The following is a 13,363-nucleotide window of genomic DNA, read 5'->3' on the forward strand; positions in this document are numbered from 1 at the left end:
CAACCACGACACACCCTAGGACTAGAGGGTGGCCAGTCAACGGGCCCTCCCCTCTCCAGGGTCCCCAACGCCGACCCGCGAGAGGCTCTAAGGGGAGCAGAGGACTTCCAGCACTTTCTGTGCAGGGTTATAGTCATCGGCGATTCTGCGAGGTGGACGGGCTGTTGTGAAACTTGGGGGGTTGGGGACCCCAAGTCACCCCCGTCACTCGCCGGCCCGGCCAGCTGCGACTGCGCGAACGAGCGGACGTGAGCGCCCAGCCCCACGTACGGCCCGGGACACCGAGGGAGCGAAGCGGTGCCCCGGATCCCCCCCGGAAGGCCGCTCGTCTGGCATCTGGAGAACGCGCCCGGCCCCGGAGCAGCCGCGAAGCTCGAGCGGGGGTGAGGAGTCGTGGCCTATCTGCTTTCACACTTTCACTTCGGGCTCAGATTAATAATTGACCACAGAGTCTCCTAAAAATCCGAGGGAGCTCATTAGCAGCTCCCCAAAAGGCACCCCAGCCCTCCCACGCATCCTGGAGGGGGGCTAGCTGCTCTTTCCTCGGGGCCGGATAAGAAGGCCCTTACTCTGCGTTTACAGGGCGAGGGAACCTGAACTTGGGGTGCCCACTGCTGCAGACCCCCCTGGGGGTGAGCCTCCAGGGCCACCCCATCTCCAGACACCCCGCTGGAGCTCCAAGGCCTCTGCTTGACGCTCAGGGCACTTCGGAAGCTGCCCCTGCAGGAGAAGGAATTTTTACCCTTACAAAGGCCAAGCCACCGGCTACCGGGAAATGTAAACTTTCCTGGATACCGCGGGTGGGAGGAGGCGGCTCCCATCCCACGTGGTCTCCTGAGCCTCCCCAGCCCCCCCAATTCCCCTCCACTTGAGTCTGGGCGGTTTTGTCACTTGCAGTTGACAAAATGTGGCGTAAGTGACGCCATGTGACCTCCAAGGTCAGGTCGTAAGGGGCCACGCAGTGTCCTCCTCGTGAGCAGGGACTCTTGGCTCTCCCTGAGACGCCCCGTGCGAAGGGCGGCTTCCCCGAGGCCACCCTCTTGTGAGGGGACCCAAGCCAGGTACGCAGCCTGAGAACGGGATGCGTTTCCGGGTGATTCCAGAACCCCTGCCCCTCCAGCCCAGCTGGGGCCCCAGACACGCTGTCCCCCCTCTCTGCCCTTCCAGAAGTCGGGCTTCGGTGAGCTGAATGAAACGACCTGCTTCTGCAAGCACACGTGTGCTTCCGAAATCGCCCTCATCCCGGGGAGTCCTGTGCTCCAGGCGCCGGCCCCCCACCTGGAGCGCCGACCTGCCCCCCGCGGGGGCCGCGGCCTGGGACGGGTGCTCAAGGCGAGATGGGTTTAAATTTGCTTGCAAGTGAAACTTCCCAAAAGGGACAGGGGGGAGATGGCTCCTTAGATCAAAGATTCAGGCCGATGACACTCTAGACACCGGTTCCGAGAGGGGCAAGACGCCTGCGTGAACGCGCAGCTGCTGGCCCTCGCCCCGTCCCTCTCCCCTCCGGGGGGGGGGGGGGCTCCGTGGCGCTTCCATTAAACCCAGGCATCGTCACCTCCTCCCTGTCTTTCATGTCCCCTGCCTGCCCCCCTCGCTCTTGTCAGATAATCGCAGAGCAAGCCAGCGGTGACACAGTCGCCAAGACAACAGAGAGGGCCGCCGGGAGAGGAGGTCTGAAAGCCTAAGTGAATTATAGGACAAGAGGGACGGGGCGGGCGGAGGCGGGGGCAGGGGGGCAGGTTCAAAGAGGGCCCGAGGGCCCGGGCTGCCCTGTGTCCCGCTTCAAGGGGATACTGGACTCGGGGTGAGTTGGGGACGCTCGAGAAGAAATTTATTAAAAGGAAAGTCCCCTCTGCAGCTGGTTCATGGCCCGCCATACCCTCCGGTCAACACGATGGAAGGTCCGTGGGAAAAGGGCTGGCACAGGTCCACCGGGCAGGTCCATTGCTTCCTCGGCACGAGCCCCTTTGTGTCCCCAGTGCCTGCACGGCCTGGCTGGTGGACAGCCATTTCGGGAGGGGCAACGTGGCCCTGAGGTCCCCTCCGGCCTGCCCTGCTGTCCACCTCAGGGGGACTCTGGGGATGGCCTCTTCCCTGGCCCCGTTCTGGAACCCCAGAGGTGGACAGCCGGGAGCTCGTAGTTACGACACAGACGGTAATCGTGGCCATTGCACTTGGGACCTGCGGCCTGTGCACGACTCACAATGACACGAAGAAGGACCCCATTTACAGAAGAGGAAACTGAGGCCTAGAGAGGGCAAGGAACCTCTCTGGAGTTGCACAGCCAGGCCGGCGGGATGACCCCTGGAGCTGCGCCTTGAGTCCTTGTCCCTCACAGCACTGCAGGACCAGGGCGTCTCCGGCAAGGCCCGCCTGGCACCCCGGCTCCATGGGACCCCACGCCTGCCTGGAGCGCAGACCCCAAGATCCGTTCGAAGCACGGCTTTCCGAGAGGGCCTCCCGGCACCCACCCCGGGCCCCGCGGGCGTCTCATGTCCCTGCCCAGTCAGCCCCTGCCAATCGTCAGCAGCTCCGGCCACTTCCCAAGGACTGCCCCCCAGCCCAGCTTCTGGAGAAGTCCGGCCCAGTTCTCACACCTGGGCAGGCTCCCCGAATCCCCCAGAGGGCTGGTGAAGGCGCGACTGCCTCGGGGGGTGTGAGGACGTGCATTTCTAACCAGCTCCCAGGGGGCCCTGTGCTCCGGGGACCCCCACTCTGAGAACCCATGCTCAGCTTCCACACGAGCCCCTCCCTCCAAAATGGGGGTCCCGTGCTCGCCCAGTGCTGACCCGGGCATGCGCCAGCACAGTCCAGGCTGCCGCCCGCCCTCCCTCCCGGGGGCCTGGGTCACCGGCCGCACTCCCCAGGCCTCCCAGAACCCACCCCAGCACGGGGACGTGAGCGCGGCGTACAGCACCCCCCTGCGCTCAAGCGCGCTCCTGTCGCTCAGCCTCCCCCAGGGCTCAGGTCTTTTGGCCACGCGGGCGTGCACTGGGCCCCAGGGCCTTGGCACGTCCTTGTCCTCCTGCCCGGACTCCTTCCCCTCGGGCCCCCACCCGGCTGGCCCCTCCGCTTCTTTGGGTTTCTGGCCCCCTTGGCTCACCCACTGCCTCACCAGGCTTCCCCCTTCTCCAGACCCTGGGGCACGCCATGCTCACGGGGACCCCGAGAGGGGCTTTTCGGCGGCCAGGGGCCTCTGCGTGTGCCTGGCACGTGGTGAAACGTGTTGAAGAAACACACACATCTCGCCGCTCGGAAGCCCTGGATTCGCTCCCTCTTCCTAGAGAATCGAGCTCGTGCACATCGGCCTGATGACACACAGGCCCTCCAAAATGTGGCTCCCACCCACTGCCTCGTTTCCTGCCACGCCACTTCGCCCCGCCCCCAAACTTTCCCCTTGGCCTATTCTTCCTTGAAATCCTGCCCTTCTGGGAGGCCACCTCCTCCAGGGAGCCTGTCAGGGTTGTCTGCTTCCTGCCAGGAACTGCTCGTCCTTCCCTAAAAGCACCAGCCGTGGCCTGTCACCACCCCCAGCTCTCTGAGAGCACAGATCAGGGCTTGGTATCGTTCCTGGCCACCAGGTGCAGTCTCCCTCGGCTTCTGCCAGGGGCCCTGCTTTCGGGACAGACTCTGGGAGAGCCCCCATCACCTCTCTAGGATGGACAGAGGGAGCTGCTGAGCAGCAGGGACCCCCACTGGTGTGAGGGTGTGAGTTCCCCACCCCTACCCCCACCCCCCTCCACCCCCACCTCCATCCCCGTGGCTGCCTCTTCTGTACTCCCAGGAAATTCCACACATGCTCACGGCCACCAGCGTCTGTCAGGCGGGGTCCTCAATCCACGTCCACGCCACCCCCACCCCACGGATGGGAACCCCACATGCTCAGGGTAATAGCCCTGTTCCACTCCCCATCCCACCTCACTTCCAAGGCCTGTCTCCAAGGCCACCTCCTCCACGGAGCCTGCCTTGACTTCCTACTCCAGGATGATCCTCGGAAATTCTAGAGTGCTCTACCCTGTTCCTTAAGCAACCGGAGGATGAGACGCAGCCCGTCTTTGCCTCTCCTGCCTGGACCATGCTGCACAGTAGCTGGTACCCAGCAGGCCACGTGGCACGGCACCTGATGCTGGCAGGCCATGCGGGACAGTACCTGGTACCCAGAGACCATGTGGCACAGTACCTGTACCCGGTGGGCCACATAGCCCGGTACCTGATACTGACGGGCCACGTGGCACAGTACCTGGTACCCGGCAGCGTTGCGGCATGGTACCTGGTACCCAGGAGGCCAGGCCATGCAGCACAGTACCTGGTACCCAGCGGCCACGCAGCCCAGTACTGGTACCCAGAGGGGCCCCTGGCCCAGTACTGGTACCCAATGGCCACACGGCACAGTACCTGGTACCCAGCGGCCATGAGGCCCAGTACTGGTACCCAGCGGCCACACGGCACAGTACCTGGTACCTGGCGGCCACGCAGCACGGTACTGGGTACCCAGTGGCGCAGGCCTTGCCGGGCCAAGTCAGGAAAGACGGGAAAAGCCCGGGGAGGAAGCAGACTTGTTCTATGTTCCCAGAGGATGGAAGTAGTGGGATGGACGGAGCAGATTTCAGTTCTGAAGGAAATGCAACATCCTACGATGCCCAAGGTCGCGGCTGACCCAGAGGCCAAGGCCCTGGACGTGCCGGCCTGAGCTGGCTGTCAGGAAGGGGGCCCCCAAGTGACCGCCAGCTTGGGGGACAGGGAGGGGCGGGCCGCCTGACCTCCGAGGCCCGTTCCCCGACCTCCCCACCCACAGGCCACTGAGCTGGTGGCCAGATGCCCACTGGGCTGCCGTCCAGGCCCGGTCAGAGGAGCTTCCTGCCTCCTCAGTGGGGGGCAGGGGAGGCCGGGGGGGCAATGACCCTTCCGGCCTGGGTGGGCTCCAGCTGCGCCTGCTTCCCTCGAACCCCCCGCCGCCTGCCAGCCCAGCCCTCTGCTTCCAGCACCGCCATGGCCGAGGCGGAGAGCAAGTGCTGACCCCAGCCGCGCGGTGGAGGACCTGCCATCGGTGGGCAAACCCGAAAAATACATTCTCCCCCTCAAGACTTGTAAAAAAATTCTCACTGCTTTTTTCCCTTTTACCCCAAGCTTTCACAGCTCTAAATATGCCACACTTAGTAATTTTACGAGCAAACCAAGCTATACATCACACGGTTTTATGTTCCTAAATTAACAAAAGGACTTTAAATCTATATGGAGCTCTTAAAAAAAAAAAAGCACTGCATCTATTTTTATTCTTTTACCCCCAAATTCCCTCTTCTCTTCTAATGCAGTGTCCCCCTCCCCACCACGGCTCGAACATTTCTGCTGACGGTGTGGCTAGACCACCAAGGAGAGACAATCCCCCAAACGAGGGCGGAATGGCCTTGCTGAAGAGCAGGTTTCTTCGTCCCTCTTAGAAAGGCTACTTCAGGGGTTACAAAAATCCTCATTTTTGGCCCTGCAAACTACAGTCCTTCGGTCCAAGGCGTGAAGAATCTCCCAAACCAGTCCCATCAGAGTCTAAGGAGAGCCAGAAGCCACCAGGCCCCCAGGGCCCCTGACTGTGCTCTCAGCTGCCCATGCCAGGGTAGACCAGATGGCCGCAACGTGCGACGTTTGGGGGCAGGTGGACAAGTGAGCAGAGGCCAGGGCCAGAAACTCCGTCCCCTGCTGGCTCCGTCCCTGGTGGCCGCGTGGCCCTGCCAGCTTCCTCTCCAAGCCTCCGCTTTCTCCAGTGGGGAAGGAAGCCAGCAAGGGGACAGGGTGCAGGCCTCACATGGACCGCTCGCTCGGGGAGTGCCAAAGAAACTTCTCCTGACGCAGAGGTTGAGACGCTAAGAGGCAGGCGAGTTTCAGAGGGGCCTGTACGGGATTCCCACCCGTGGAGCCAGCATGGCCCGTGGAGGGGAGGAAAAACCTTCATGAGAACCCAACTGGGCAGGCGGGTGGGAACCGGCCCCTCGAGAAGGGCTGGGCCGAAAGCCCCTGGCTTTCCCAGCAGCAGATGGAGACGTGGCGGCCCCTCCCCATTTCTCAGGGGTATCGGAAGATTAATTAGTGACTGCTTGGAAAGTGCTAGATGGGAGCCGAAATGCTTGTCCCCGCTGAGTTTCTGAGCTGTAAATAAGCAGCTTTCTCAATCACCACGAAAATAGCAGTGTTTTCCTTTTATCTGACTCAGATCCCATTAGGCCCAATAGGCCCCCAAAGCAGGCTGGGGTGGGGGGGTTCCAGGACCCTCCCCCAAGCCATGGGTTTGCTTAGAACCCAGCAGCTTCCCACGACAGGCTAGAATCTGGGTGTCCGCTCAGTGGCAGCTGGCGGCCAGCGGGACCCCCTCCCGGCCTCAGCCTCGGCTGCAGGGGACGGCAGCCGGGGAGCGGGCAGCCGGGGGCCGGAGGGCGGTGGTCTCCAGGCCGGCCTGGCTCCAGCCTCCTCCCTGCCCGAGGAGCGGCCCCACCAGCCTCACACCGGGGCTTTCTGGAAGCAGCTCCCTAAAAGCCAGCTGGGCCTGTCTCGCCTCTCCCGGGCACCCACCCTCGCCCAGCCCAGCACCCACAGAGAAGCCAGGGTCCCTCGCAGACACTTCAAAGGCTGTTCCGAGAGGGGCCAGGCCGGGCCTGACCGGCGGCTCCAGGAAACCGGTTATTAACGGCTCTCATGGCCTCGGGGGCAGCTGGGGCAGGGAAATGCGCTGGGCTGTCCCCCAACACCTCCCCCCAGCTTCCTCACGGACGGTCCTTCCCAGTGATGGACGTGAATCCCAAGGGGACGCCAGGGTCACCAAGAGGTCAGCGTGGGGCCACGGTGGGCCGACTGGCAACCCCTCCACCAGCGCCGGGGGGGTCGGGAGACCACCACCCCAACCCCAACCCTGCTTCCCCCCCCCCCCCCCCCCCCCCCCCCGTCCAGCAGGTACTTATTTATTAAGCAGGGACTCTGGAACCAGGGGGCCTGGGGCGTAAAACCCAGCGGGGCCATTTACTGCCTCTGAGCCTCAGTTTCCCCAGCTGCCAAAGGGATCTCACGGAGCTGTGCTGAGAACCGAGCGGCCTCACATACTGTAGAAGCAGCCCCTCTGCTATTTTGACTATTACTGGTGCTATGGGCCAGGCAACGAGCCATGTGGGAGTGAGACCCACAGTGCCCTCCCCAGCGGAACGCACCGGACAGCGGAGTTCAGGAAAGGGAGGATCCAGCACACAAGTGCACAAAGAAGGCAAGTCTGAGACAGGACGGCAACCGGCGTTACACTGAGTGACGGGGGCAAGTCCCCGCTCAGGCACGCTACCTGCCCTCCCATTTGGAGAAAGGCAGAGGCCATGCTGCACCCCTGCCCGCCCCCACCCACCTTCTCCCAGGCCGGTGCCCCCGGCCCCCTGTGACTGAGGCCTCATCCCGCCAACGAAGGAGCCGGCAGAGGCCAGGCACTGTGCAGTGACCACTGAGCAACTGCAGCTCTCTGCAAATAATGCCGCCTTAGTAATAATAATCACAAATAACAACTACAGCTGCCGCTGGCTAAGCGCTAACTCCCTACCTGGCACGGTCCTAAGGATTAGTTCATTTAATCCTTCCTCACCAGGGGTTGGCAAACTTCTGTAAAGGGCCAGAGACGTGGGCTCGGCTGGCCCGCTGTTCCCCGCCACAGCCACGCCACTTTGCCAGCCGCCCACTATCTACCGAAGCCAGGGACGAGTGAGTGGGCATAGCTGAGCATCAGTAAAGCCTTATTTACAAAATCAGGCCACCCACGTGGCAGGCCAGAGCCTGGGACCCCTGCCCTCCACCGACACCCAGGCCGATACAATTATCGGGCTCATTGCACAGATGGGAAAACTGAGGTCCAGAGAGCTCAAGGAACCTGCCCACAGTCACGGAAGTGGCAGAGCTGGTTGCACGCAGGGACCCCAGCCCAGCCGCGATCTCTGACCTGTCAAGCAGGAGGAGCGGGTGGGGGACCTGGTGCCAGCCTGGCTGTGAACTGCCCTGGGGGAGGAAGGGCTGGACAGGCAGGTTCCCCGCCCCCCCGCAGTTACAGAGACCCGGCGGCAGCCGCTTGCCCTTGTGCTGCCCGCTGCCTCGCCAGGCCTGTCGCGTGGCCCCCCGGGGCTCCCGTCCCCTTGTCGGTGAAGTGGGCAGGCCCCCGGGGCTTCGCTGGGGTCACTGTGGGCTGACAGCAGGGCCTCCCCGCAGGGCCCCTCCAGCTGCGCCTGGCAGTGCTCAGATCTGGGTCTCCATTACTGTCCCCAGGGAGGCACTGGCAGGTCAGTCCTCCCTGAACCTTACCCAGAGACTGTAAAGTGCAGAAAGCAGTGGGGAGCAAATAAAAATTTTAAAAAACCTAGTGGGGGGACTGCTGAATCCTCCCCCCACTCCCGACCTTCTCAACTTCCCTGGGGGCCAGAACTGGCAGCCCCGGCCCCCCAGGAGCCTTTGCACTGGCCGGAGCGGATCCCCCCCCAATTGCTCTGAATTTCCTAGGCTGCCACTTCCTCGTCTTCTCCCCAAGGCTCCCAGTGTAAATAGAAAGCCGGTCACCTGATGAATTAATATGCGCCAGCAGCCACCCAATGGCAGGTGAAGGGTGTAGATTACAAACACCTGTGCTTCTAAGCCGCCCTGTACTTAAGAAGATTCATTCTCGCCACAAGCTTTCACGGGGTGTCTTTACGGCGCCGCGGTGGGGGAGGCCTGCGGGTACAAAGAGGGAAAGGCTGTCCCTGCCTGGCGGCAGCTCACATCACAGGCTGGAGCCTGGGGAGACCCGCAGCCGCAGGAGGCAGAGCCCAGCGGCACCGTGGGTTGAAAGGGCTCTTGTGCGGGTCGCTGGGACCAGCTGTCACTCGGCACGTATCTACCTTCCGGGGAGGGGCCCCCTGGGCTCGCCCTCCTCTGGGAACACAAACCTTTGGTAAGTCGGGGGTTCCCGGCTCTAAGGGGCTCTCCTTTGGGTCGGATCCCGTCGAGGGGAGCGCCGAGGGGAGGAGGCCAGCCTGACGTCACTGACGTGCATGTCAGGCAGTGGAGGAAGGAAAGATCAAGACCGAAATGCAGACCCTGAAAAACATCTGCTTCCTAGAAAAATGGTGTAAACATCATCAAACCTTATCAGTTATTGGGACAGGCTAGGGAGCAAAATTAGCCACACACACTGAACCAAAAAATCAAAAAAGAGTAAACGCACACGCTTCCCAGGAGAACCAGGAAAGCCTTTCCTGGTCTTTTTTGGGCCAGTTGGACTCACGGGTGACCGTCCCCGTGCGCACTGCTCCGTCCACTCGGAGCAATCGCTTGCCCACATCTGAGCCCTGCCCAGGCCCACTATCCCCCCCCCACGCGGCCCCCTCCCCAGGCCGCCAGGGCGGCTGCAGAGGCCTCAGCTAAAGTGACAGGGTCTGAATCAAGAGAGAAAATACAGCTCAAGCCGGCGGCCACGTGCAGCAGCACAATTCAAAAATAAACCTCCAAGGCTGCCCCTTCTGCAGAATTCTCAAAACCTCAAAATAAGAAGCCTGGGAACTTCCCCTTCTCCTCTCGACACCATCTCCAACGTCTCCCCACCCCCAGATCCACGGACACCCCGACTTCAAGAGGAGCTGTGTCAAAGCCCCGGAAATGTCAACTCTCCAAGGCAGGCAGGGAAAATAAAAACACAGCTCATTCCTAGAACCGGTGGTCACAGGCTCAGCAGCCTCCCCCGGCCTGCGGTTCACAAGGCCCCACCTGGGGCGGGCAGGGGTGAGCCTCTCCCAACCCCAGGGAGCGGGGGAGGGGGGGAGCAGGCCCTGCGGGGGAGGGCCCCCGGTCACCGCCGGACTCCGAGGAGCCGGCCAGGAGCCCCTGGCTCACCAGCTTGCCTTTAAGCCTCCATCTGACTATTTTGAGATTGATAAGTCCAAACAGGGTAAAGGCAGGAGGGGCTCCACAAACTGACTGCCATCTCCCCCCCCCTGCTCTTGGCTCAAAGCACGACTTGCCCCGAAACAAAGTTACAGGACGCGGTGCTGTCAGCGCGCAGGCCGCTAAGGAAACAGGAAGCCACGCCAAGTGCCCTCCCGGCTGCCCCCGCCGCGCGGCCGACCTCGGCCGGGACAAAACCTTCCAGGGAATCCCGGGCTGGGAGGGGGGCGGGAGACCGCGCAAGGGGGGCTGGCTGGAGGGGGAGGAACGGCGGCCCCGGGCTGGGGGGCGGCGGGAGGGGGTGGGGGCGGCATGCCACCCGATCGGGGCGGCCTGCAGCGAAGTAACTTCACACCCGGGCTTAATTCACCTTGGAAGGCTTAAGTGCCCGGGCGCTCGCAGAGCCGCCGCCGCGGAGCCGGCTCCCGGCAGACAAAAGGAGCGAGACGCGCAACCCCCGGCGGCAGCGCGGTGGGGGCGGCGGGGCGGGCGGGGGCTCCCCGCGCACGTCGCGCACACCCGGCGCGCTGGCCCCGCAGCGCGAGGAGCCGGGGCCGGGAGCGCCCGCGGGGGGCACGGGGGACCCTCGGTCGCGACCCAGACCGGGGCGGGGGGGGGGGGGTCTGGGAGGGGTCAAATGGGGGGGTCCGGGGAGGGAGGCGCACAGCTCGCTTACCTGGTAAGTAATACAGAGGCGGCTTCAATCCAAACATGATTTAAATTAGAATTCCATAGTGGCCAGAGAGGGATGAAGAAGGAAAAAAAAAAAAATACAACCCAGCAATGAAGCAAAAAGCACGGGCCGAGCCACGGCGCCCCAAAATGTCCAAAACAATAAAAATAAAGGCAGAAGAGCGATCCGGAGAGCGACGGAAAAAAATCCAGGCTTTTTTCCTCCAGCCGATCCCGGGGGTCTGCCCCTGGCGCCCCACAACGAGGGAGCCGCCGCCCGCCGCCCGGCCGGAGCCCTCTGCGCGCCCGGGTGTCCTCGCCGCGTGGGTATTTGCTGCCTTTTGGACTTGAGATGCAAATAAAAAAAGGAGGGGGGAGGGCTGGGGAGGGAAGCGGGCGGGAGCGCGCGGAGGAGCGAGAGGAAAATAAAGGGGGGAGGTGAGGTGATGAATTGGGGGGTGAAGATCTTCAGGGATTACTCATTTGAAAGAGAAAAGGGGGGGGGGGGAGAAGCCAGCAGCCCCCGAGCGGTGCCGGAGCGACCTCTCCTCCATTCAGTCATTTGAACGTCAAGGGCGAGGGTCAACAGACCTGTTTCCAACAGGGTTTCACTTTCAGAACCAGAAGGAAAGGGAAGGGGGGCGGCGGGAGGGGTAGCGCTTGTTGCCAAGGAGAAATCGGCTTTGTTTTCGTTTCCCTTAGCTACTGGGTGAGGAGGGGCGGGGGTGGGGGAGAGCGGAGGAGGGGGCGCGCGGGAGAGGGAGAGGGAGAAAATTAATACCCAAACAGCCGAGAAGTAGCGCGGGGAAGGTTCCTCCCGTCAATAAAGGCGGCCGCGGCGGCAAACAAGTCTCGGGCTGGAGAAGGGCAGGCCGGGAGCCGGCGCCCCTCCCCCGCCGCCACCCCCCCTTTTTTTTCTTCTTGCTTTTTTTTTTTTTTTTTTTTTTTGGTTATCTCCCCGGCCCGGCGTCCCGCCACTGACTCAGAGGAGGGGTGGGGGAAGGAGGAGGAAGGAGGCGCGGGGGCCCGGGCGCCCGGGCGGGAGGGAGCCCGGGTGGCGAGGGCGCGCGGCGGCCGAGCGCCCCCCCAATCAATTTTCATGCAAGAATCATTATCGGTAAATTGGAAAGCTGGCTGCCTGACAGCAGATTTGTCTCCCCTAATGAAAGCGGAAGGGCAGGGGCGCAGCGGCGGGCGGCCCCCCGCGGCAGCTGCCGGGAGCCCCGCGCTGCGCACGCCGAGCCCCGGAGTTTCACTCGCCGGCTTCTCCCACCCAACGCGCGGCGGCCGCCGGATCCGGGCGCACGGGAGCGGGGCGCCGGGCCGGGGTGGGGTGCTCCTCTCTGCCCCGAGGCCAGGACCGCTGGCCAACTGTGGGCGGCCGCGGGGGCCCCCCTCCGGCTGCCCCGACTCCGCGCGCTGGCCGCCCGCCCGCCCCGCCCCGCGACCGACAGCTGCGGGCCCCCGGGTTCACGGCCGCCCCCCGCGCCGCGCCCCGGGGCTGGCGGCCGCCCTTTGTGCAACCACACGGGGCAGCGTTCAAGCACACGCCGGCGGCCCGGCCAGCTCCCGGCCTGGGCTCCCCCTCCCCCCTCCCCTTTCCCTCCCCCCCTTTAAAAAACCCCGCTGCAAGTTAATGGGCGGCGCGGTGCGCCCCCGCCCGCCGGCCCGCGCCCGGGCCCGGGAAGGCGTGCTTGCAGGCAAGCCGCCTAATAAACGCTGTGACGGGGGGTCTGCGCCCGGCTGCACCATAGTAACCGAGAGGCCGGCTAATTTGGTGTAAGAAAACGATCAACCGCACAGAGTGTGTGTGTGAGTGCGGCGCGTATCTCTCCTCCCACCCGCCTCTCTTTCACACCAGCTCAAGAAGGCCCCATGTGATAATTCCCCAAATCGAAGGGGAAAAAACCTGCCGCCAAACCACATCTGTGTGTGCATTGTCCAGCCCCAGCGCTTTTAAAGAGACAGCGCCCGTTTCCCCAGCGCCTCCCGGCGCGCGCCCCGCCCTCGCCGGCACCCTGCACTGCCGAGGCTTCTCCCTTCTGCAGGGCCCCGAGGTGGCAAAACGCAGCCGGAATCACGACCGGGTGACGCTCGAGGGGGTCACCTTTTGGCCCCAGCTACCATCATCTGCGTTTGAGCCGGCGGGGCCCTCCCGGCGGCGGCGCGCTCACCCTTCGCTGGGGGTTCCTGCCAGTGTTCTCCAGTCCCCGCGTAAATCAGGGGTCCCAGTGGCAGCCCCGGGGTCCCTTTTAAACGCAGCGGCTCCACATGACAACTGAACTCAGAGAATATGACCCTCTAGGGGACAGCTCTACGGGGGCAAACTGGAGAGCGTGGGGGGGGGGGGGCTGCTGCGTGCCTTCTGACCCTCCAGGCCAGCACCTCCCACACATGCCCACCCCGCTAGGCAGATCTTAAGGAAAATGGGCCCAGGGAGGGGGCGCGCCTCCCCGCCGCCAGGGCTCGGTGGGCGTCGCGGGGAGCGCGCCTGACGCCCCCCGCCCCACCCCCCCGGCCCCCGCGCGCCAGTGGAGCGAGCCCGGGCCCCGGGGAGGCGCCGGGGCTGTTGACCTGCAGGAAACGGGCCGCTCGGGGCCGCCCGCCGCGCCGCCGGCATCTGGCCGCTCCGCCCCGCGCTGACCCAGAGGTCGCGCCCGGCCCGCGGCGGCGGCGGCCCTTTGTTTCCGGGGCTGCGTGGCGAAGCGCTCCGGGCTGTGCGCGGCGCCCCCTGCGCCTGCCGCCGCCGCCGCGGGTCGTGCAGACG

At 64.1% G+C, this 13,363-nt stretch overlaps 1 protein-coding gene across 9 annotated transcripts in view; it reads right to left on the reverse strand.

Annotated features, from left to right (window-relative positions):
* GSE1 (Gse1 coiled-coil protein) overlaps positions 1-11,183 on the reverse strand; it is a 91,460-nt gene extending 80,277 nt beyond the window's left edge. For 2 of the 9 annotated variants that reach the window (XM_058279620.2, XM_058279617.2), the window contains exon 1: positions 10,601-11,142. In XM_058279620.2, the coding sequence (XP_058135603.1) occupies positions 10,601-10,637 (37 nt within the window). In that variant the 5' untranslated portion in view covers positions 10,638-11,142. Of the gene's footprint in view, positions 1-10,600 lie in introns of all 9 variants that reach the window. The other 7 variants (XM_058279622.2, XM_058279618.2, XM_058279624.2 and 4 more) reach the window with 6 other exon arrangements.
* Between the last annotated feature and the right edge of the window lie 2,180 nt (positions 11,184-13,363).

This window comes from Dasypus novemcinctus, chromosome 18 (assembly GCF_030445035.2).
Source record: "Dasypus novemcinctus isolate mDasNov1 chromosome 18, mDasNov1.1.hap2, whole genome shotgun sequence".
Lineage (NCBI taxonomy): Eukaryota > Metazoa > Chordata > Mammalia > Cingulata > Dasypodidae > Dasypus > Dasypus novemcinctus.